General features: G+C 45.6%; 1 protein-coding gene across 3 annotated transcripts in view; it reads right to left on the reverse strand.

Moving 5' to 3' along the window:
• bltp3a (bridge-like lipid transfer protein family member 3A) overlaps positions 1–25158 on the reverse strand; it is a 184257-nt gene that overhangs the window by 31386 nt on the left and 127713 nt on the right. For all 3 annotated transcript variants that reach the window (XM_086011508.1, XM_086011507.1, XM_086011509.1), the window contains one exon: positions 9035–10596. In XM_086011508.1, the coding sequence (XP_085867634.1) occupies positions 9035–10596 (1562 nt within the window). The remainder of the gene's footprint in view (positions 1–9034; positions 10597–25158) is intronic.

The raw sequence follows: 25158 nt of genomic DNA on the forward strand, positions 1-25158 counted from the left end.
AAAAGCAGTGCTGTCCAAATGTAAAACAGCAACTTGCATTTATAGCACCTTTAGTGTAAAAAGAATCATAAGGCACTTCATAGTGGCATAATCAGTAAGAAACTGGATGTCATGCTGAAACCGGGACATATTAGGAGGGTTCACTGATTGCTTGACCAAAAACATAGAATTTCTCTTAAAGAGGGAGGTGAAGAGGCAGAGGGTTTTAGGGAGGAAATTCCAGAGCGTGGGGTCTCGGTGACTGAAGGCACAACCAATGGTGGGACAGAGGGAGGCGGGGGAATGCACGAGGCCATAGTCGGAGGAACGCAGAGTTTGGGGGGGGGGGGGGGAAGGGGGAGGAGGTTGTAAGGCTGAAGGAGGTACAAATATGGGGAAGGACAAGGCTATGAAAAGGATTTAAATGCGAGGCATGGGAGAATGGTAGCCAATGTAGGTGTACAAGGGCAGGGCTGATGAGTGAGTGGGACAGTGCTGGGTAGGATATGAGCAGCAGAGTTCTGGGTAAGCTGATGTTTAGGCTGATGCTAGGCCTGCATTCGAATAGTCGAGTCTGAAAGTAACAATGGTGTGGATGAGGGTTCCAGGAGTAGGTGGGCTGAAATAGGGGCAGAGGCGGGCAATGTAATGGAGGTGGAAGTCAGGACTCTGACGGAGAGAATGTGAATTCGGAGCTCAGCTCAGTCAAATAGGACACCGAGGTTGCAAACAGCCTGGTTGAGCCAGAGACGGTAGCCAGGGAGGGGGGATGGAATCAGTGGCAAGGGACTGTGGTCTTCCCAATGTTTAACTGGAGGAAATAGCAGCTCATCCAAGACTAGATACAAGACAAGCACTCTGCCAACATGGAGGCAGTGGAGGGATTGAGAGAGGCAGTGGAGAGGTAGAACTGGGCATTACAATTGTACATGGGAGAAACCGATGGATGATGATACCATGGAAGAAAAGGAGAACACCAAGCTTAGATCCTTGGGGAACTCTAGAAATAAAAGTGCAAAGATGGGAAGAGAAGTCATTGCTGGAGATGCTCTGGCTACAGCCAGTTAGGAGTGGAACCAAAAGAACCAATGCAACACCCATCTCTTGCAATAAAGGACAGATTAGAGTGGCAAGTGGGAAAACAATATAAAAGCAAGCTCACCAAATGAACTTGCATCATTAAACAGGCTCCATTCAAGGAGACACACGATTTCTAAAACATTTGCGCACGTTTCTCTACCAGCTCCCCCACCCCTCCCTGAGCAGAGCTATGTTTCTCGTCCGCACCATACAGCCCATAAACCATCTCCTTCCCCACCACACCCACTGAGCCAAGCTGACACTTGTACAAGCAACATGATGGGCAAAGGCACCTCAAGAGCAACTGGAACACTTGACGCAGCTCAAAATTGTAGAGATCTGTCTGCCTGAGGTTTAGAATTATTGCAGTATCTCACACATTGTGCACTTACTGCCATGGAAAATGCTTTTCTTTTTGCAAGTCGTCAGGAGACTTGCAACTCATTCATTGCACATTACACTTTGATACTCTCAAATTTATAGCAATGCTTTTTAAAAAAAAGTGTTTTAATAACTCACTATTGTAGATTGATAAATTTTCCACTGGCTTAGGCTAGATTTGAAATAAAAAGCAAAACTCTGCAAGTTTTTTTTTTTTAAATCCTCGATTCCACTTTTATGCACATCTTCATGATGTAATATATTTGGGTTTTCAAGAGGCCTTCGGTAAGGTACCGCACAGTAAACTCCTGACTAAGGTCAGAGCATGTGGCGTCAGGGGACAAGTAGCAGAATGGATAGCAAAACAGAATAGGGGTCAAGAGTAGCTGCTCAGACTGGAAAAAGGTAAGAAATTGTGCTCCACAAGGATTGGTGCTTGGATCACTATTTACATAAACGATTTGGACTCTGGAATCTGAAGTACAACTTCAAAATTTGCCGATGACACCAAATTTGGGGGCATATTTTATCTAGAAAAGAGACTGAGGAAGACTGCGACAAAATACAAGAAATTAATAAACTTGCAGAATGGGCATGTAACTGGCAAAGGAATTTCAATCTAGATTAGTGTGAGGTGGTGCATTTTGGTAGGATGAATGGTGAAGCCACATACTCCTTGGAAAATAAGAGGCTTAATAGGGTAGAGCATTAAAAGGATCTAGGGGTGTAGATACACAAACCACGAAAAGTAGCGACGCAAGTTAATAAGGCCATTATAAAGCAAAAACCACTGGGGCTCATTTCTAGAGGGATATAATTGTAAAGCAGAGAACAGAGGAACAGGAGTAGGCCATTAAGCCTGTTCCACCATGCAATAAGATCATGGCTGATCTGCGACCTAACTCCATATACCTGCCTTTCCCACATATCCCTTAATACCTTTGGTTAACAAAAATCTATCAATCTCAGATTTAAAATTAGCAATTGACCCAGCATCAAGCGCTGTTTGTGAAAGAGAGATCAAAGGTTTCCGAACTTAGCTCCTGAAAGGCCTAGATCTAATTTTTAGGCGATGTCCCCTCGTCCTAGATTCCCCAACCAATGGAAATACTTTCTATCTACTTTATCTGTTCCCCTTAATATCTTAAACTTCAATCAAATCTTCTAAATTCCATGGACTACAACCCTAGTTTGTGGAATCTCTCCTCATAATTTAGTCCAGGTAAATCTACGCTGCACTCCTTCCTAAGGTGTGGTGCCCAGAACTGAACACAGTGCTCCAAGTGTGATCTGAGCAAAGCTTTCTAACCCCTTGCATTCTAGGCTTCTAGATATAAAGGCCATCATTCCATTCGCCTTTTGATTATTTTTTTTGTACCATTTTAATGATTTATGTACACGGACCCTCAAGTCTCTTGGACCTCCACTGCTTCTAGCTTTTCACCATTCAGAAAGTTCTCGGATCTATCCTTTTAGGTCCAAAGTGGATGACCTCTAATTTGTATACTGAAATCGATTTGCCACAGTTTTGCCCATTCACTTAATCTATTTATATCACTTTGTAATTTTATGCTTCCATCTGTACTGCTTACAATGCCACCTATCTTTGTGTCATCAGCAAACTTGGATAAGTGGCTCTCTATCCCATCATCTAAGTAGTTAATAAATACAGTGAATAGTTGAGGACCCAGCACAGATCCCTGTGGGACACCACTAGTCACATCTTGCAAATTTGAATACCTTCCCATTATCCCTACTCTCTGTTTCCTGCTGCTCAGCCAATCTCCTGACCAGGTCAATAATTTGCCCTCAATTCAATGAACTGCAACTTTAGCCAACAGTCTGTTACGAGGGATTTTATTAAGAAGTTACGTTAAATTGTATTGAACCTTAGTTAGCCAACACTTGGAATACGGTGCACAGTTCTGGGCTTCATATTATAAAAAGTTATAGAGGTACTGGAGAAGGTGAAAAATAGATTTACAAGGTTGATAGCAGAACTGAGAGGTTATAACTTTCAGGAAAGATTGAACAGGCTGGGGCTCTTTTATCTAGAAAAGAGAAGACTGAGGGGTGACCTGATAGAGGTCTTTAAGATTATGAAAAGGGTTTGATAGGGTAGGGGTAGAGAAGACATTTTTATTTATGGGGGTGAGTAAAAACTAGGGGCCATAAATATAAGATAGACACTAATAAATCCAACAGATAATTCAGGAGAAATTTCCTTACCCAGAGAGTGATTAGAATGTGGAACTCACTACCACAAGGAGTAGTTGAGGCGAAGAGCATAGCTGCATTTAAGGGAAGGCTCGATAGACATAATGAGGGAGAAGGGCATGCTGATAGGGTTAGATGAAGAGGGGTGGGAGGAGGCTTGTGTGGAGCAGGAACACCGGCATGGACCAGTTGGGCCAAATGGCCTGTTTCTGTGCTGTAGACGCTATGTAATTCTATGTAATCATTCATGCAGCAACGTACTTATATTCTGGATTCGGGAGGAAAGCAAAAGATGCAGAGATCCCCCCCCAAAAAAGTGGGGGAAGTATTAAAATAAAAATCTCCCCCGTCAAATACCAAACACACCCATAGATTTGAGAAAAAGGACTCAAAATTGAGGGAAGATACTACAAAATTTAAGAAAATTTCCCTTGTGGCAACATAATGCTGAACCAAAGGTTTGAAGGGGAAGTGACATCAACTGTTCAACTTGTGAAAAGCCCATCTCTTCACGTGAACAAAAAAACCCCAGAGTGAACTTATTGGAGCTCTCCGCCTCTCGGAGTTCAGTGCTGTAAGATCACTGTCAGTCACATTCAGGTGCCTCTCCAAGGAGATTATGGGGCAGGGGTAGTTTAATTCTGAGGCCAGGTGGCATCATGTGCGATGGCACAGAATCGATGGACCAACTCATCATCTACTGTCCTTTTTCAGTTGTTTTTAAGTCACTCCTTAAACGGGATGTTTTGTGGGCCTGTACAAAACTGCAGTGAAGTTTTTGGAATGGATTTTCTGCCAATGCGATAAATTGGTCGCCTTCACCAGCTGCAATTTTCTTACATGATTGCAGAGACTTGTAATCAAGTGGAAACCTTTGCTGGGATTTGGATTCATTACCGAGATGAAAAAACCCTGGCTGGCCAATTCGGAATTTTTCTAAAAATTGAATGACTTACATGTTCGATTCGCAAAAGAAAAAAACCCACAACTCTACCCCCTCTCTGAGATCATACAATGTGTGGTCAGCAGAACAAGACATGGGGAATGTGTAGCACAGTCAGTACACTGCCCACAGTTCAGATCCAGTCCAAATTGATGGGACGGAAGTCTTACCAGTTTCAAAAGGTTGAAAGAAAAATAAGTTTGAGTAGGCTCAGTCTAACTCTTCGGGGGCATGGATCCACAATACAAAATTAGCAGAGACATTCAGGAAAGCAAGAAGGTTGGCTGGTATGGAAAGCGGTTATTCACACTGAAGCAATATGGGGTGTTCTGTGTTTGGGGTTACACCATCTATTTGGGGCAGAGTAGAGGGAGCTTTATTGTGCATCAAACCAATACTGCAACTGACCTGGGACTGTTTGACTGACGAGAGGGGACAAAAGAATGATACAAATAACTGGTTCAATACTAGTAAAATTCAGCATTGAAGAACTGCATATGATCAGGATCTGACACATTTGTCAATCATTCCTTGATATTACATAGAATTAAGAGCACACACAGGCCCAGTCAGTGTCAATGCTCCACACGAGCCTCCTCCCACTCTACTTCATCTCACCCAATCAACATTTTTTTCCCTCCCACATGGCAGCTGTTGATCATTCTGCCATTGCCATTTACACTTCATTTAGAGTAATCTTTTATTTCTTAACTTGTCCCATTACCATCTCCTTTTGCCTTGCACCATCATCCCTTTTGTCTCTTAATCTCTCCTACCTTCCATCCTATCACAGACCTTCCCTTTTGTTCTTTCCTCCCCTCCCCACTCTCCCTGCCCCTACACTTGCTTAAAAACCTGTTCCATCTCCAACTTTTTCCAGTTCTGACGAAGGGGCATCGACCTGAAACGTTAACTGTTTCTCTCTTCACAGATGCTGCCTGACCTGCTGAGTATTTGCAGCATTTTCTGTTTTTATTTTACAACATATTCTTTTATTCCTTTCTCCCTCATGTCCTTAACTAGCTTCTCCTTAATTGAATTGGTACCCAGTTTTAAAATAATTTTGAATCTCCTGCTTTTAACAGAATCGGCAGGACTATTAAGGGAGACCGTGTACATTTATTCAAATTAGATTAGTGTGGTACCACTGCAATTAGCCAATGCGTGTCTTTGGGGGAAAGTGATAACTATTCAGTATTGACCACATGGTGGCGATGTCATTCTACTGGGTGACAAAACTGAAAAGTACAGCATCCAAGTATCGAATCTGCACAACCTAACCATTGGGGCGCAGGGGAATGAGAGAGGATGCTTATTGTCATAGAGCTGTTCTAACCAACTGTTTATTAATCATTCAATCAAATGAAAGAGTGATGTATTGGACCATCTTTAAAAAATGCACAATTCTATGGTTGAAAGACATTTTCAAAATGGTAATCCACGGGACTGCTCTGTTACCTGTGAAAACCCGACTTGGTTGATGCGTCTTTCACTGCTTCAGAGGGTTACCTTTGACAGATTGTGAAAAATCTATTTTCCATTGTATTACCCTGGATCAATGGGAAGAGAGATATAACTGGGACTGGCATCGCTGCTGCCTGGCTCCACACTCAGCGTATGGGCCAAAGATTAACGAGAGACTCCTCTGCAAAGTACACCTCTCACTGCAGACTTGTGGTTCAAAGTTACTAAAGAAAAACACTGAAGCTTCTAGATTGTCTTAAAACAGTCTTAAAACTACAGGCGAGGTATCAAGAATTCTGTTACTGTCCTTATTCTGCAGATTGCCCTCTTTTTGCTTCTGTGTGTTTTTCCTGTCTCTTTAATTCATAGCTTTCAGCCCAAATTATACGGTCAGTCAATGTGTTATTTTCTGTCAATTGAGAGTTCAGGCGTTATCCAAGACAGTTTCCAGTCTACATGCCAACAGTAAATGAGTACTTTGCCCTGGACACTGGCACAAGGTCATATTTTGGTTTCTAAGTAATGAAGGTTTACTTATGGAAGCAGAGTTTTGTGTTTGGCCCAAGTAGAAAATATTGGGAGAGAGCTCAAATCATTAAGTGATATAATGAACTTCTGCTTGCTAGATCATAAGAATGGCATTCCCTCATCAGTCCTCAAATATTCTATATGAATAACTGGTAGCTAAACCCTACTAAACAACGTTGAGCAAAAGTCACGGTGCCTCTGGTTATCGAGATAAAAAAACAAAATGACTCCAATTTGTCAAAAATCCATTTGAGCGATTGGAATGAGTCAGCATTAAATGCACCAGTGAATTGACCTTGCCAAGAAAATGCTATGATTAAAAATTCCTCAAATATATCCCACGACATTCTATGGTCGACTCCAGTGCAGTACTGAGGGAATGCTGCACTGTCTGAGGTGCTGTCTTTCAGATTAGACCGAGACCCCATCTGCCTGCTCAGGTGGATGTGAAAGATCCCATGGCACCATAATCGAAGAGCAGGGGAGTTATCTCTGGTCAATATTTATCCCTTAACCAAAATCACAAACAGATTGTCTAATCATTGCTGTTAGTGGGACTTTGCTGTGCACAAAAAACCAAAATGTCTCCCATTTGTCAAATATCCATTTGAGCAATTGGAATGAGTCAGCATTAACTGCACCTTCATGTTTCCTACATTACAGTGATGATAAAAATACGTAATTGACTGTAAAGCGTTTTGGGACATCCAGAGGTCTTGAAATGCATTCCTTCTTTTTCTATTTCATAGTGTACAGAAACAGATCGAGGTAAATGGACCTATTTCAAAACAGATTTGCCAATTATTTAACCATTTTTAGATACAAGCGCAGATTCCAAACGTTGTGTGTTTACACTGTAGCCCAATGTGCTCTACCAATGATAGGTATGAGATTCACTTTGTCCACAAAGTCTGATCTATAAGTCTTGCACATTATGAACAAAACTTAAAATTGCCTTATTTTATTACTAATTAATGAAGCATTCACAGATCGCAGAATAAATCTTTTCGATGAAAAGGTGGTTGAACTAGAGGTAAAGTGCCCATTTTTCGCACGCAGGCACAGGGGTCTCAGACAGAATTCCAGAGGGGAGGCAAAGGAAAGGTGAAACATATAGATGGCCAAAATTAAAAGACTGAAAATGGGAGGAGAGACTAAATCTGGAGGAGATTACAATACTAGGGCGGAGTGAGGCCACAGAGAGAATTGAAGACAAGGTTTTGGATTTTAAAGGTGCCGAGGGACAGAGAGCCAGTGCAGGTCTGCTGGCTCTATTGAATTCCTTCATTCACTCTCTCTGGTGTTATGTAACTCTAAATACCAGAGAATCCAACTTTATTGGAGCAGAATCAGTGTGTACTGCTAGGTGACAATTCAAATGGACAAGAAAGTATCAATTGCCCACCGTAGCGTTTGTCTGTAAACGAAGGCAGGGAGGAACGCACGCACACACAGTCACTCGACTGCTGTGGAGCACCTCCTTGCAGGTGACTTCAAGTGGAGTCAGTCAAGGCCTGCGAGCAGGTCTCTGTGTATAGAATTAAAAACAATTCGTGAAAACCAAGCGCTATACTAAGGTTTAGGTCAACTGATGGGAAAACAATTGCGATTAGAAATTATTAGAGTAGTTGGGGGTGGGGGGGGGGGGGGGGGTGTGGTAAAGGGGAGATGGGATTGACCACACTCCTGCTGGGTTTCCCTAAATGGCAATCAGACATCAAGAAAAATTGTAGATGAATCAATCCACAGTTAGTGTCCCATGTTGCCTACTTTCTTGAACTGGGAAATATGCACAGGGATCTTGTGGTGTGTAGGGGCCGGGGGGGGAAACAGAAAATGAAATGTAAAAACAACCTGAAGTTTTGCGAGAGGTCATGGAACACGTGTTATAAATCTCATCATCAAGAAACTACTTATGAAATAACATTGGACGGCCAGCTGGTGGCGCCGTCCAAGGAGTATAAATACTCGGGCATGAGCCCAGCTTTCCAGGGACATTTTGTAAAGACAAGGAGCTAGTGGATACAACTAGACCTCCATGTTCTGAAACAAGTTGATTAAAGCCTTGCTTTATGCTCAAACCAAGTGCGGAGTGAGTTTTATTACGTCAACGTGCGTTTCAACAAGCTGTTCCCCACAATTTGTAACACACTGTCCAGAGGAGGTGGAAAGGGAACAAAAATAAACACTTGACAAGACACGCAAGGGGATGCTATCATTTCTCTAGTTTACAGAGCAACAACACTGTCGCTCGAGGCCTGGAAGCAGAACAGCTGCTGGCTTCCTTGATTAGTGGTGTGAGGTGGGGATAGATGGGCCTTTTGTGAATAAAAAGCAATAAATAGCCTTCTTAGTTTTACTCTTTATGCAGCCTCTGCAGATAATAATTTATAGAAACTTGAAGATATAATAACCACTGCCTGCAGAAACCTTTCAGCGTACCTAGAGGATGAGAGAGAAAGCATCTTTTGCATTGTGTTGGCCATCTTCTCCTTGCTGAGACTGAAAGCATCTTTTGTGAGGGAAACAGCTTCTTTAGTTAAATCCACAGTTATGAGCAGAGCTTCTTTTGCAACATCTTTTGTTACACTCAATGGAGTCGAATCTACCTCAACATCCCTAAAAGGAGCGAGATCAGTCTGCACATTGCCATCAGATGCTCTGCTCCTCCTCTGTGGGTCTAAAATCAAAGGCGTGCTTGTAGCTAAAGTGGGATTGGAGGTAGAGCGGTCAATGGTGTCCTCAGGAACCTCCGCCTCCAGCGACTCCACTGCTTCATATGCTTCTTCCACGAGTCCTTTTTCAAGTGACTGATTCGCCACTTCGTCAGTGTTAGAAATTGGAGCACTGCTCACAACCGTGTAATCTTGCGATAAAACACCCTGCTCTAATGAGGTTCCCATACTTATATCCCCATTGTGAATCCCACTGTCGTCCAGAGAACTGATGGTATTGTCCAGCTGATCAGTTGTTGCTCTGTTCAAAGGCCGGCCCTCCATGGCCAAGCTCTCCCGACTTTCAGAAGGTGAAAGCTCTGACTCAGTGAGGCTTGTGCTTTCAGAGTCCTGGGATTTGGCATCACAACCTGTGGTTGGTACAGGATGGAGCAGTAAAGCAATCTCTGCACTTTTCATCAACAGCCCTATGCAAGTGCTGCCAGATGTGACTGGATTTTTAGACAACCTTTCCATATCCTGAGCCAGGTCTTCCTGCAACTGCGCGAGACACTCCTTCAGCCTCAGTAGTACAAGGTAATGGTAGTGGTTCATGTGTGCTTTTACATGGGCAGTGCTGTACACGAGAACATGTATATCTGCCTCAGACTCATCCTTTACGCTGGATTCTTTCACTCTCTCCTGTGGTGCGTCAATCGCTTCGGAAGATCTCAGTGTTTCTGTGTCCATGCAATCCTGTTTTGCCTTCGCCTGCAACCCATTTCCAACGGACTCTGTGCAGCTGAATATATTCAATTTATAGCCCAAACTACCGTGGGAATCTTCTAAATCAGTGGTGTATTCAGAACCGGAATGACTGGATGGTGTCTTGGATTGCTGAAACTTAGTCGGTTGGGACACCCAAATGGAGAGGGGAAATGCATCCACAAAGCTGAAAGGCTTGCCCTTCGAACTCTCCATGCCCTCAAAGTCCAACCAGAGCTGGGAAAAATGGAGTGACCAAATATCTGCAGCCGACGATGCCTTTAGTACATCATAGGCAAGATTCTTCTGGGTATGTATTCTGTCCAAATTGATTTGTTGCTCATAAGCATGCTGGAAGAAGACATTTTGCAGCACATCAAAACTGTCTGCAGATTTAGGGAACTCCTTATAGGACACGTGGAAGAATTCAGAGTCTTTGAAGGCTTTTAGCACCATTTGGAGATCGGAGTGTGAGCAATTTAGGGAGTGCCGGGTGTTTGTAGCCACAAAGTCTGAAGTCTGAATGGCGAGGGACTGTGGCCTGTCTGGATGAGCCATTACCTTCTTGTCCACTGGGATAATGAACTGCAAGAGAAAGAGAAAGAAAAATCTTAGATTTTTAAACTATTTTCTGGGTCAAATTACAAAACCAAGCAAATTCTGAGCAAGCGTCAATGGGACACACAAATACACAAAATAAATACCACGCCACTGTATTACTTTCATCTCTCCTATATTATGGATTTTTTTTTTTTTTTTTTTTTTTAATTCATTCATTCCCGGGTTGTGGGCATTGCTGGCAAAGCCAGCATTTATTGCCCCTCCCTAATTTCCCTCGAGAAGGTGGTGGTGAGCCGCCTTCTTGAACCGCTGCAGTCTATGTGGTGAAGGTACTCCCACAGTGCTGTTAGGCAGAGAGTTCCAGGATTTTGAACCAGCGACAATGAAGAAATGGTGATATATTTCCAAGTCAGGAATGGAACTTGGAGGTGGCGGTGTTCCCATGCGCCTGCTGCCCTTGTCCTTCTAAGTGGTAGAGGCCACTGGTTTGGGAAGGGCTGTCGAAGAAGCCTTGGCGAGTTGCTGCAGTGCATTTGTAGATGGTACACACAGCAGACACGGTATGCTGGTGGTGGAGGGAGTGAATGTTTAAGGTGGTGGAGAGTGCCAATCAAGCGGGCTGCTTTGTCCTGGATGGTGTTTGTTGTGTATGTACCTTTAAGGGAATAACTGGTCTTAGACTGCAGTACCGGCAGTGACCACCCCTGTATAAAAGGCCCTAGCAGGCTTCTGTAGTTTCAGTTTCAAGCTGCCTCTTGTTCAGTAAAGGACCTGTTAAACTGTTCTCCCGAAGTCCGTGTATTATTGAGGCGCGGATTTTATAGTGGCGACGAGTAAGTTCGAACTCACCTGCAGTGTGGCATCATATCACGGGGATCTCGCCTGAAAGGAAGGTCCTGGAAGGTCGTAGTCTGAGCAACGGGCGTCGACCGAGGGCAACCGCCCAAAGAATCCATCGGTGTTTGGAGAATTGCGGGAGAGACTGTGGTTCCAGCGAATCGTGCTGGTAGCAGGTAGCGCGCTGACCCTTCCGGACTGCGGCGGGCTCAAGCTCAATCGAGCGGCTCTACAAATCGAGCCGCGCAGCGTCGCCGGGAAAAGAAGAGAGAGAGGGTGGAGCGCACAGGGCGCGGTCGGTGCTCGAGAACAGGACAGCGGAGAGAAACTAAACGGGGGGGGGGGGAAAGAAAGCGCGATGCGCCGAAGCGGCGGGTCGCCGCCATTACCCCGTAGAACGCTAGGAGCAGCGTGGCAGTAAGGGGAAGAAGCAAAAGCGCGGGAGGTGCCATTTTATCCCGTTGGGGAAGAAGCAAAAGCGCGGGAGGCGCCATTTTATTCCATTGGGGAAGAAGCAAAAGCGCGGGAGGCGCCATTTAAAATCGCCCAAGATGCCGAAAAGTGGCAGTATCACTGCTTTTGACAACGAGGTAGAAGACTGGACCACGTATGTGGAAAGAATCGAAGTGTACTGCAAGGCAAATGAGGTGGCTGATGGAAAGAGGGCGTCGGTATTATTAAATCTGATGGATGAGAGTACGTACGGCCTATTGCGGAATTTAATTACCCCAGCTAAGCCAATGGAGAAAAGTTTTGAGGAGATTGTTCATATCTTACAGGAACATCTAAACCCTACACCACTGCTGATAGCAGAAAGATTCAAGTTCCATAAAAGAAACCAGCACAAAGATGAGAGCAATGCTGACTATCTTACGGAACTACGCAAGTTATCGAAGCACTGCCAGTTCGGAGCAGGACTGGCAGACACCTTACGGGATAAGTTTGTCTGCGGGATCCAGAGTGAAGGAACCCAGAAACGACTACTTTCGGAAAAGGACCTGACGCTAGAACAGGCTTTCAGCGTGGCAGTATCCTACGAAGCAGCAGCACGGGGAGCTGCGGAAATACAACAGAAACCACAAGAATACAGCGCTAACGAAATGGCGTATGGAGCCGAAAAGTGCTATCGCTGCGGCAGAACAACCCATGAGCAGAAGGACTGCTGGTTTAAAGACAAAATATGCAGGCAATGCGGGAAAATGGGACATATAGCAAGTGTCTGCAGGTCGGGAAAGAAGACCAACACGACAAGAACTACTAAGGAACAGTACAGGAAAGTAAAGAAACTGACAGATAGTAGTTCAGAAGATCAGGAGAGTGATAAGGACTCCGGGAGCAGGCGACTAAGTTGTTTAAAGTTACACAACGTGATCGCAAAAGAAGATCACCGAACCATTTGGGTCACCCTCATGATAGCAGGGTCCCCAGTGAAGATGGAATTGGATACAGGATCAGCCCTAACTGTCATGAATCGACGAGACTATGAGCGGCTATTCTCACACATACCCTTAAAGGACACGTCCATTGAAGACATACACGGGGCAAAAGGTCTACCCCAGAGGAAAAATAAGGGTGCCAGTTGAATATAACGGAAAGGAAACACAGAAACTATACATGTATATACTACGAGGTGGAGGACCACCATTATTGGGACGTGAATGGATCCGAAGACGACAATTGGATTGGCATTCCATTCTGGCACTAACTGTGACTGACAAAAAAGATGATGACGTCGCACCTGGACGTCTGTCACAAATTCTATCTGACGCGGAAGAGGTGTTTCAACAAGGACTTGGGACTCTAAAAGGAGTAAAGGCAACCATAAAAATTGAGGATAACGCAACCCCAAAATTTTTCAAGGCCAGACCGGTGCCATACGTGATACGCCCAGCTGTGGAAGCTGAACTGGAGAGTCTGGAGCGTTCGAGGGTGTTGTCTAAGGTGGACTGGAGCGAGTGGGCCACACCCATCGTTCCTGTAATGAAGAAAGCATTGAGCAGCACGCCTGGGGAGCCAAGGAAGGTTTGCATTTGTGGGGACTTGAAGGTGACTGTGAACCCAGTCCTGCACACAGTACAGTATCCGCTTCCGCGGATAGAAGATATTTTCGCCTCACTATCTGGAGGGAAACATTTTACAAAGATTGACCTGGCTCAAGCGTATCTACAAATGGAGGTGGAAGAAGCATCTAGGAAATACCTCACGATAAGCACTCACAAAGGCCTTTATCAGTACAATCGACTGGTATTTGGGGTAGCATCGGCCCCGGCTCTGTGGCAGAGGGCAATGGAACAAGTCCTGCAAGGGATCCCGGGGACTCAGTGTTATTTGGACGACATCCTGGTTACGGGCGAAAATGACAATGAACACCTTGCCAACCTGGAACAGGTGCTCACGAGATTGCAGGAATATGGGCTACGAGCCAACCGTCCCAAATGAGAGTTCTTCAGGAGACAAATCTCGTATTGTGGCCACATGATTGATGAGGAAGGGTTGCATAAGTCGCCGGACAAGATTGAGGCTGTAGTCAAGGCTCCAGCACCAGAAAATGTGTCGCAACTGAGGTCGTTCCTCGGGTTGGTGAACTACTACCATAAGTTCTTGCCGAATTTATCTACAATTCTGCACCCACTGAACGCCCTCCTTCAAACTGGTGTAACATGGAAATGGAGTGATGAGTGTAAGCGTGCCTTTCAGGAATGTAAATGCCAAATCACTTCAAAAGAAGTACTGGCCCACTACAACCCAACACTACCGATTCGGTTGGCATGTGATGCGTCACCTTACGGCATTGGAGCGGTGCTGTCACACAAATTCCGTGACGGTTCAGAGAGGCCAATAGCCTTTGCATCGCGCTCGCTAACCTCAGCCGAGCGTAACTACGCCCAGATTGACAGGGAGGCCCTCAGCCTGGTGTGGAGGGTGAAGAAGTTCAATCACTATCTGCACGGGCAGAAATTCACCCTACTGACTGATCATCAACCCCTGGTCTCAATTTTTAACCCAAAGAAGGGTGTTCCGGTGATGACGGCGCAACGGGTGCAAAGATGGTCACTTTTTCTAGGGGCACATCAGTATGACATAGAGGACAAAGGTACGAAACAACATGGAAACGCTGATGGGCTGTTGCGCCTACCGTTGCCTACGGCGGAAGAAGCACCTGCAGTGGACCCGGTGGAGATATTCCATGCGGCCATAGTCGAATGCTTGCCTGTTACAAATGCAAGTATTGAGAAGGAAACCCGAAATGACCCGACACTCTCTCGGGTCTATGATTGGACGGTGAAGGGATGGCCAGCATATGGCGACTCACTGTTGCCAGCATTCTCGCCAAGGAGGGAACAGCTGTCAGTGTGCCGGGGAATCTTGATGTGTGGATCCCGAGTGGTAATTCCACCCAAGTTGAGATAGAGTACTCAATGAGCTTCACGAGGGTCATCTGGGAGGGGTAAAAATGAAGAGCCTAGCCAGGGCGTTTGTGTGGTGGCCGGGAATCGATAAAGAAATCGAGGATATGACCAAGAGATGCACAGGATGCCAGAAGGTCCAAAACGCTCCACCACAGGCCCCGCTACATCCATGGGAGTGGCCCTCATCTTCATGGCAACGGGTACACATTGATTTCGCTGGTCCATTTATGGACTCAATGTTTCTAATCGCTGTGGACGCCCATTCGAAATGGCCAGAGGTCATTAAAATGTCCTCCACCACCACGGAGAAAACTATTGCAGTCCTAAGGACCATCTTCGCCAGGAATGGGTTGCCAGAACAGATCTGTTCCAACAATGGCCCACAGTTTGTGTCTGAGGATTTCCGGAGGTTCCTGAAGAATAATGGGGTGAAACATTACACATCTGCCCCATATCATCCAGCCACAAATGGATTGGCTGAGAGGTTTGTTCAGACCTTTAAAAAGGCCATAAAGGCAATGTATAATGACGACATACCACTGCAACACAAGGTGGATAACTTCCTGTTTGCTTACCGGAATGCGACACATGCAGTAACCAACCAAACTCCAGCCGTACTGTTTTTCAACCGGAGACTAAGATGTCGCTTGGGTTTGCTCAAACCAAACATAAGACGAGATGTTGAGGATAAGCAGTTCCAGCACATAAATGAGAAGCCAACCAGGAGCTTCAAGATAGGGCAACCAGTCTTGGCCCGCGATTACCGAACAGAAAAATGGCAGCCAGGCACGATATGCACACAGCAGGGACCACTAATGTACACAGTGGACGTTGGAGAGAGCATCGTGAGACGCCATGCTGACCAGATTCTAGAGTCACAGGAACAAGCCAAACCTGTACCACAAGCATGTGCACCTGGTAATGAGCCCGAAGTACAGATTGCGTCTACCTCAGAAGCAGGGGTATTGGAAGCTGACGAACCAACCAATGACAATGAGCCAGAATTGACTCCACCGCCAGAACAGGATACTCGAGAAAGGCGCTAGCCAGTCCGGATCAGGAAGCCTCCTCAAAGACTGAACTTATAAATGACTATTTCAGTTGATGTATATATTACTGAGAAAATTGTAATTGTAATTAGTTATTATTTAGTTGTTAAATGAATGTTATGTACTGTTTATCTAAAAGGGGAGGAATTGTTGTGTATGTACCTTTAAGGGAATAACTGGTCTTAGACTGCAGTACCGGCAGTGACCACCCCTGTATAAAAGGCCCTAGCAGGCTTCTGTAGTTTCAGTTTCAAGCTGCCTCTTGTTCAGTAAAGTACCTGTTAAACTGTTCTCCCGAAGTCCGTGTATTATTGAGGCGCGGACTTTACAGTGTTGAGTTTCTTGAGTATTGTTGGAGCTGCACTCATCCAGGCAAGTGGAGAGTATTCCATCACACTCCAGGCTTGTGCCTTGTAGACGATAGAAAGGCTTTGGGGAGTCAGGTGAAACATTTGCCACAGAACACCAAGCCTCTGACCTGCTTTTGTAGCCAGTGTTAATGTGGCTGGTCCAGTTAAGTTTCTGGTCAATCGTGACCCCAGGATGGTGGGGGATTAGACGATTGTAATGCCACTGAATATCAAGGGGAGGTGGTTTGACTTTTTCTCATTAGAGATGGTCATTGCCTGGCACTTAAGTGGCAAATAACATTCGCACCACACATCAGCTCAAGTCTGAACATTGTCCAGGTCTTGCTGCATGCGGGCATGGACTGCTTCATTATCTGAGGAGTTGCAAATGGAACTGAACACTGCAATCATCAGCGAACACGCCCACTTCTGACCTTATGATGGAGGGAAGGTCATTGCTGAAGCAGCTGAAGATGGTTGGGTCTAGGATACTGCCCTGAGGAACACCTGCAGCGATGTCCTGGGGCTGTGATGATTGGCCTCCAACAACCACAACCATCTTCCTTTGTGCTAGGTATGACTCCAGCCAGTGGAGAGTTTTCCCCCATGATTCCCAATCACTTCAATTTTACTCGGGCTTCTTGATGCCACACTCGATCAAGTGCTGCCTTGATGTCAAGGGCAGTCACTCTCACCTCACCTCTGGAATTCAGCTCTTTTGTCCATGTTTGGACAAAGGTTGTAATGAGGTCTGGAGCAGAGTGGTCCTGGCAGAACCCAAACTGAGCATCGGTGAGCAGGTTATTGGCGAGTGCCAATTGATAGCACTGTCGACGTCACTTTGCTGAGGATTGAGAGTGTACTACTGGGGCGGTAATTGGTCGGACTGGATTTGTCCTGCTTTTTGTGGACAGGACATACCTGGGCAGTTTTCCACTGTCGGGTAGATGCCAGTGTTATAGCTGTACTGGAACAGCTAGGCTAGAGGCACGGCTAGTTCTGGAGCACAAGTCTTCAGCACTACAGCCAAGATGTTGTCGGGGCCCATAGCCTTTGCTGTAACCGGTGTGCTCAGCAGTTTCTTGATGTGGCGTATTTGGACTTTCAGAAGGCTTTCGATAAGGTCCCGCATAAGAGATTAGCGTGCAAAATTAAGGCACATTGGATTGGGGGCAAGGTATTGACTTGGATAGAGAACTGGTTGGCGGACAGAAAGCAAAGAGTTGAAATAAACGGGTCATTTTCCGAGTGGCAAGGATCGGTCCTAGGACCCCAGCTGTTCACAATATATATTAATGATCTGGACGAGGGAATTGGATGTATTATCTCCAAATTTGCAGACAACACAAAGCTGGGTGGGAGAGTATGCTGTGAGGAGGATGTCGTGAAACTCCAGTACGATTTGGACAGGTTGGGTGATTGGGCAGAAACATGGCAAATGCACTATAATGTGGATAAATGTGAGGTTATCCACTTTGGTGGCAAAAACAGGAAGGCAGATTATTATTTGAATGGCAATAGATTGGGAGAAGGGGAAGTGCAGAGAAACCTGGGTGTTCTTGTGCACCAGTCGCTGAAGGTAAGCATGCAGGTGCAGCAGGCGGTTAAGGCGGCAAATGGTATGTTGGCCTTCGTAGCAAGAGGGTTCGAGTACAGGAACAAGGATGTCTTGCTGCAGTTTTACAGGGCCTTGGTGAGATCGCACCTTGAGTATTGTTTGCAGTTTTGGTCGCCTTATCTGAGGAAGGACGTTCTTGCCATGGAGGGAGTGCAGCGAAGATTCACCAGGCTGATACCTGGGATGGCAGGAATGACGTATGAGGAGAGATTGTGTCGATTGGGCTTATACTCACTGGAGTTTAGAAGATTGAGAGGGGATCTCATCGAAACCTATAAAATTCTGTCAGACCTGGACAGACTAGATGCAGGAAGGATGTTTCTGATGGCCGGGGAGTCCAGAACCAGGGGTCATAGTCTAAGGATAAGGGGTAAGCCATTTAGGACTGAAATGAGGAGGAATTTCTTCACCCAGAGAGTGGTGAACCTGTGGAATTCTCTGCCACAGAGGGCGGTGGAGGCCAGTTCATTAAATGTATTCAAGAAGGAGTTGGATATATTTCTTAAGGCTAAAGGGATCAAGGGATATGGGGAGAAGGCAGGGACAGGGTACTGAATTTGGATGATCAGCCATGATCTCATTGAATGGCAGAGCAGGCTCGAAGGGCCGAATGGCCTACTCCTGCTCCTATCTTCCATGTTTCTATCAGAGTGAATCGAATTGGCTGAAGACTGGCTTCTGTGATGGTGGGGACCTCAGGAGGAGGCTGAGATAGATCATCCACTCGGCACTTCTGGCTGAAGATGGTTGCAAACGCTTCAGCCTTGTCTTTTGCACTCATGTGCTGGGCTCTGCCATCATTGAGGATGAGGATGTTCATGGAGCCTCCTCCTCCTCCCGTTAGTTGTTTGATTGTCCACCACCATTCACGACTGGATGTGGCAAAACTGCAGCGCTTTGATCTGATCCTTTAGCTCTGTCTATAGCATGGTGCTCCCGCTGTTAGCATTCATGTAGTCCTGTTGTAGGTTCACTAGGTTGGCACTTTTTAGGTTCGTCTGGTGCCCTTCTGCACTCTTCATTGAACCAAGGTTGGTCCCCCTGGCTTGATGGCAATAGTAGAGGAATATGCTGGGCCACAAGGTTACAGATTGTGGTGGAATACAATTCTGCTGCTGCTGATCGCCCACAGCACCTCATGGTTGCCCAGTTTTGAGATGCTCTGAATCTATGCCATTGAGCACGGTGGTAGTGCCATACAACGCAATGGAAGGTGTCCTCCGTGTGAAGACGTGACTTCATCTCCACAAGGACTGTGCGGTGATCACTTCTACCAATACGGTCATGGACAGATGCATCTGCAACAGTTAGACTGGTGAAGATCAGGTGAAGTAGGTTTTTCCCCCTTGTGCTGGTTCTCTCACCACCTGCCAGTTATGTCCTTCAGGCCAGCTCGGTCAGTATTGGTACCACCGAGCCTCTCTTGGTGATGGACATTGAAGTCACAGAATATTCTGTGCCCTTGCCCTCAGTGCTTCTTCCAAGTGCTGTTCAACATGAAGGAATACGCATTCATCAGGAGGGTGGTAGGTGGTCATCGGCAGGAGGTTTTGGCACAAGTCTCCAGACGTTGGTGAGGAGGACTTTGCAGGGTCGACTGGGCTGGGTGTGCGGTTGTCGTGTCCGAAACCAATGCCTAGGTCAATGCCGGTTTTATTTTTGTTTTTTGTAGCAACTGAAGGTTACAACGGAGTGGCTTGCTAGTCCATTTCAGAGGGCAGTTAAGGGTCTGTGGGTCTGGAGTGAAGTATAGGACATTAGTGAACCAGATGGGTTTTTACGACGAGCCAGTCACCATTACTGATACTAGCTTTTTAATTCCAGATTTATTTAATTAACTGAATTTAAATTCCCCAGCTAATGTGGTGGCATTTGAACTCATGCCTTTGGATCATTGGTCCAGGCCTCCTGGTTACATGTCCAGTAACATAATCACTATGCTACCGTACCCAGACAGTCCCTCTGGAAGCTGATTTCAGCCCAATGGACAGTGGAGTTGTTTAAATTGACAATTTTATTTCTTCAGCCCACAAGAGAAAACACAACTCGGCCTCTAAATCTGTCTCAGAAGGTAGAAAGTCTTCCTTTACTTCAGAGTTCCAAACTACATTCACCAATTTTGAAGCAAGCATAAATCAACACAAATATTCTAACAATGTGTAGCAAAACACTGGAGATAAGCTTGGATTGGCATTTTACATCTACCACACTGGACATGAGTGTACTGTCACCAAACTCAAATCGCCAAAACTGTAATCACATACTTTGACAAAATAAGTGACAATGTTATGTTTATTTTATCAAGCTGCATATTTTTAGCTGATTAAATTCCAGCAACGCCCTTTGCCGCACACTTCGTGGTCCCTAAGCCTTCTTGCCAATGGACTTGTGGAAGTGAGGTGTATCCCTGCTGGTACAATGTTTGTGCTGTATATTGTCTGTGTAGATTTCCCAGGAGGGTGGTTTGAGACTGGAACACGGTGACGATGAAGAGGATATCCACTCTGGCCGTTGCTGCACAAATTGTATTGCTAGCTCAGAAATGGCGTCCGAAGCAACTGCTTGATTACAAATGGTGCATAGTAATTGGAAATCAAAAGGGGAGGGGTGAGGGGCAGAGGTTTTTGATTCCTTTTTAAAAGAAGTACACTTGCATGTGTTTATGGATCTTCAATGTAAATATTTAATTGTCAAAGTTTATGTCTTAAAAAAAAAAACACACTTTGTGGTCAGTTGCAGGCCCAACATGGTGCAACCTGGCCACACAGATATAGAAGCAGATATTTACTCGACATTTGCCCTGTCCCATACCCTAGGTAGACAAAGCTCCAAGAGTGCCGTTCTGCAGCAGTCATGCTCAAACACTAAAGTCCCCTCCCACCAACTAATTTAAAAAGCAATTAATTGACATCAGGACATAAAGCACATATCCTTAGGAACAAGCTGCCTTCAATTTTTGAGTGTCATGAAGCAACAACAGTGAGCATGTTTTGAAGTTTTGTATTGCTCTCTTTCCAATCACTGATCCTGGGCAGCTATTTATAGTACAGTTGCTAGCAGTTACATTAGATCACGGTCAGCAAAAAATAAGACGGGGCTTAGACTACAATACTTCAGCACCAAGTCAGTAAATCAGATTACCTGCAGCCTTTTATTTTTTGCTGCTTACACCTCCTTTACTGAAGGTGGTGTCTTCTACTGGGGTACACAAGCAAATTGGGAGGTTAAACTCAGTTGATCAACAAAATCTAAGCCTATTCTGTCCTTATCTGGTGCCCACAGACATACAAAAGCAAAATACTGCAGATGCTGGAAATCTGAAATAAAAACAGAAAATGCTGGAAATACTCAGTGGGCCAGGCAGCATCTCGGAGTCAGAGTTATACAGCACAGAAAGAGGCCCTTCAGCCCATCGTGTCTGCGCCGGCCATCAAGCCCTGTCTATTCGAATCCCATTTTCCAGCACTTGGTCCGTAGCCTTGTATGCTATAGCGTTTCAAGTGCTCATCTGAATGCTTCTTGAATGTTGTGAGGGTTCCTGCCTCTACCACCCTTTCAGGCAGTGAGTTCCAGATTCCAACCACCCTCTGGGTTAAAAAGTTTTTCCTCAAATCCCCTCTAAACCTCCTGCTCCTTACCTTGAAACTATGCCCCCTGGTTATTGACCCCTCTACTAAGGGGAAAAGTTCCTTTCTATCTACGCCCCTCATAATTTTGTACACCTCAATCAGGTCCCCCCCTCAGCCTTCTCTGCTCCAAGGAAAACAACCCCAGCCTGTCCAGTCTCTCTTCATAGCTGAAGCACTCCAGCCCAGGTAACATACAAGTGAATCTCCTCTGCACCCTCTCCAATGCAATCAGATCCCTCCTATAGTGTGGCGACCAGAACTGCACACAGTATTCCAGCTGTGGCCTAACTAGCGTTTTGTACAGCTCCATCATAACCTCCCTGCTCTTATATTCTATGCCTCGGCTAATGAAGGCAAGTATCCCATATGCCTTTTTAACCACCTTATCTACCTGCCCTGCTGCCTTCAGGGATCTATGTACATGCACACCAAGGTCCCTCTGATCCTCTATCCTTCCTAGGGTCCTACCATTCATTGTGTATTCCCTTGTCTTGTTAGTCCTCCCAAAATGCATCACCTCACACTTTTCAAGGTTAAATTCCATTTGCCACTCTTCTGCCCATCTGACCAACCTGTCTATATCGTCCTGCAGCCTGAGGCTTCCCTCCTCGCTATTTACCACTCCACCAATTTTCATGTCATCTGCGAACTTACTGATCATACCTCCTACATTCATATCTAAATCATTAATGTACACTACAAACAGCAAAGGACCCAGCACCGATCCCTGCAGTACACCACTGGACACAGACTTCCAGTCACAAAAACAACCTTCGACCATCACCCTCTGCCTCCTGCCACTAAGCCAATTTTGGATCCAATGTGCCAAATTGCCCTGGATTCCATGGGCTCCTACCTTCTTGACCAGTCTCCCATGCAGGACTTTGTCAAAAGCCTTACTGAAGTCTATGTAGACTACATCAACTGCACTACCCTCATCCACACACCTAGTCACCCCCTCGAAAAATTCAATCAATCAAATTGGTTAGGCATGATCTCCCCCTGACAAAGCCATGCTGACTACCCTTGATTAATCCTTGCCTCTCCAAGTGGAGACTAATTCTGTCCCTCAGAATTTTTTCCAATAATTTCCCTACCACTGATACTAGGCTCACTGGCCTGTAATTCCCTGGTTTATCCCTACTACCCTTCTTGAATAATGGTACTACATTAACTGTTCTCCAGTCCTCTGGCACCTCCCCTGTGGCCAGAGAGGTTTTGAAGATTTGTGTCAGAACCCCTGCAATCTCCTCCCTTGCCTCACACAGCAGCCTAGGATACATCTCGTCTGGGCTTGCGGATTTATCCACTTTTAAGCCCACTAAAACCGCTAGTACCTCCTCCCTCAATACTAATTTGTTCAAGTATATCACAATCCCCCTGCCTGATTTCTATGCCTACATCGTCCTTCTCCATAGTGAACACAGATGCAAAATATTCATTTAAAACCTCACCTACATCTTCCGGCTCTACACACAGATTGCCACTTTGGTCCCTAATGGGCCCTACTCTTTCCCTGGTTATCCTCTTGCCCATAATATACTTATAAAACACCATGGGATTTTCCTTTATTTTGCCCGCCAGTGTTTTTTCATGCCCCCTCTTCGCTCTCCTAATTTCTTTTTTAAGTACCCCCCTGCACTTTCTATACTCCTCTAGGGCTTCCACTGTTTTTAGTCCTTTGTATCTGCCAAAAGCCTCCCTTTTTTTCCTAATCCATTCTTGTATATCCCTTGACATCCAGGGTTCCCTGGACTTGTTGGTCCCACCCTTGACCTTTACGGGAACATGTTGGCATTGTACTCTCTCTATTTCCTTTCTGAAAGACTCCCACTGCTCTGATGTGGATTTTCCTACAATTAGCTGATCCCAGTCCACTTTGGCCAGATCCTGCCATATCATATCCCTGTTCCTGGGACTAGGGACAGGGTCACTGGCAAGGCTTGGAAGCTAAGCAGAGCCAGGCCTGGTTAGTACCTGGAGGGGTGACCATCAGGGAAGACCAGGTGCAGAAAGTCACGGAAGGAGCCCCGAGGAGGGGCGGTTGGTAAGGAGGTCACGGAAGGAGCCCCGGGAGGGGCGGCCAGTGAGCATGCCCGGGCGTTGGGCTGAAGATTGTCGGACAAGAGGAATGGTGGAAATGGAATGGCGGCGCGCACAGACGCAGCGGCTTTGCTTCTCCCAGGACGGTGCTATTTACGTTTAATGTTAATGTTATTTGTACTGGACTCATGGGAGCTTGCAAGATCACATTTCGTTGTTCATGTACTTGTGCATTGTACAATGACAATAAAGTTGAATTATTATATTAAAAATCAGCCTTCCCCCAATTTAGAACCTTTATTTCTGGTCCATCTTTGTCCTTTTCCATGACTACCTTAAATCTCACTGAATTATGGTCACCATCACCAAAATGCTCTCCTACTAACACTTCTAACACTTGCCTGGCTACATTCCCTAGAATTAGGTCCAGTACCGCCCCCTCTCTTGTAGGACTTTCTACATGCTGGCTCAAAAAGCTCTCCTGGATGCACTAAGAATTCTGCACCCTCTAAACCTTTCACACTCTGACTATCCCAGTTAACATTGGGGAAGTTGAAATTCCCTATTATTACCCTGTTATTTCTACACTTCTCTGAGATTTGCCTACATATCTGTTCCTCTATCTCCACCTGACTGTTTGGGGGGTGACATGAATCTTGTCATTCATGTGGAAATGACTTATGAAATAATACTGGGCGGCCTGCTGGTGGCGCTGTCCAGGAAGAGTATAAATACTCGGGCATGGGCCCAGCTTGCTCAGGACATTCTTTAACAGGAACTAGTAAAGGGCCCAGCTAGATCTCCATGTTGAAAAACAGTTGATTAAAGCTCTGTTTAACGCTTAGACCAAGTGCAGAGTAGTTTTCTTACATCAGGGGGCCTATAGTACACTCCCAGCAAAGTGCTTGCCCCCTTTTTGTTTTTAAGTTCTACCCATATGGCCTCATTAGAGGAACCTGCTAAGATATCATCCCTCCTTACAGCAGTAATTGACTCCTTGATTAACATTGCGACACCCCTTCTTCTTTTACACCCCCTCTGTCTCGCCTGAAGATTCTCTACCCTGGAATATTGAGTTGCCAGTCCTGCCCCTCCCTCAACCATGTCTGTGATAGCAACAATATCATACTCCCATGTGTTCATCAACACCTTCAATTCATCTGCCTTACTCGCAAGACTCCTTGCATTAAAATAAATGCCATCCAGCCTTGCCATACTCCCTCGTGCCATTACATATTTGCTCTGCCTTCCAGGCTGACTTGTTTTTTCCTCTATATTTGGCTGTGCATCACCCCCTGCAATAGCTCCACTCCGTATCCCATCCCCCTGCCAAGTTAGTTTAACCCCCCTCCCCAACAGTACTAGCAAACCTCCCCGCAAGGATGTTGGTCCCGCTCCGGTTCAGGTGCAACCCGTCTGACTTGTACAGGTCCCACCTTCCCCAGAAGCAGACCCAGTGATCCAGTAAACTAAAGCCCTCCTTCCTGCACCAACTCTTTAGGCATGCATTCATCTGCTCTATCCTCCTGTTCCTATACTCACTAGCATGTGACATCGGGAGTAATCCAGAGACTACAACCTTTGAGGTCATGCTTTTTAATCTGTTACCTAGCTCCCTAAATTCTTGTTGCAGGACCTCATCCCTCTTTC

The sequence above is a fragment of the Somniosus microcephalus genome, chromosome 18 (genome assembly GCF_052327205.1).
Source record: "Somniosus microcephalus isolate GS21.2 chromosome 18, FLI_Smic_1.0, whole genome shotgun sequence".
NCBI lineage: Eukaryota > Metazoa > Chordata > Chondrichthyes > Squaliformes > Somniosidae > Somniosus > Somniosus microcephalus.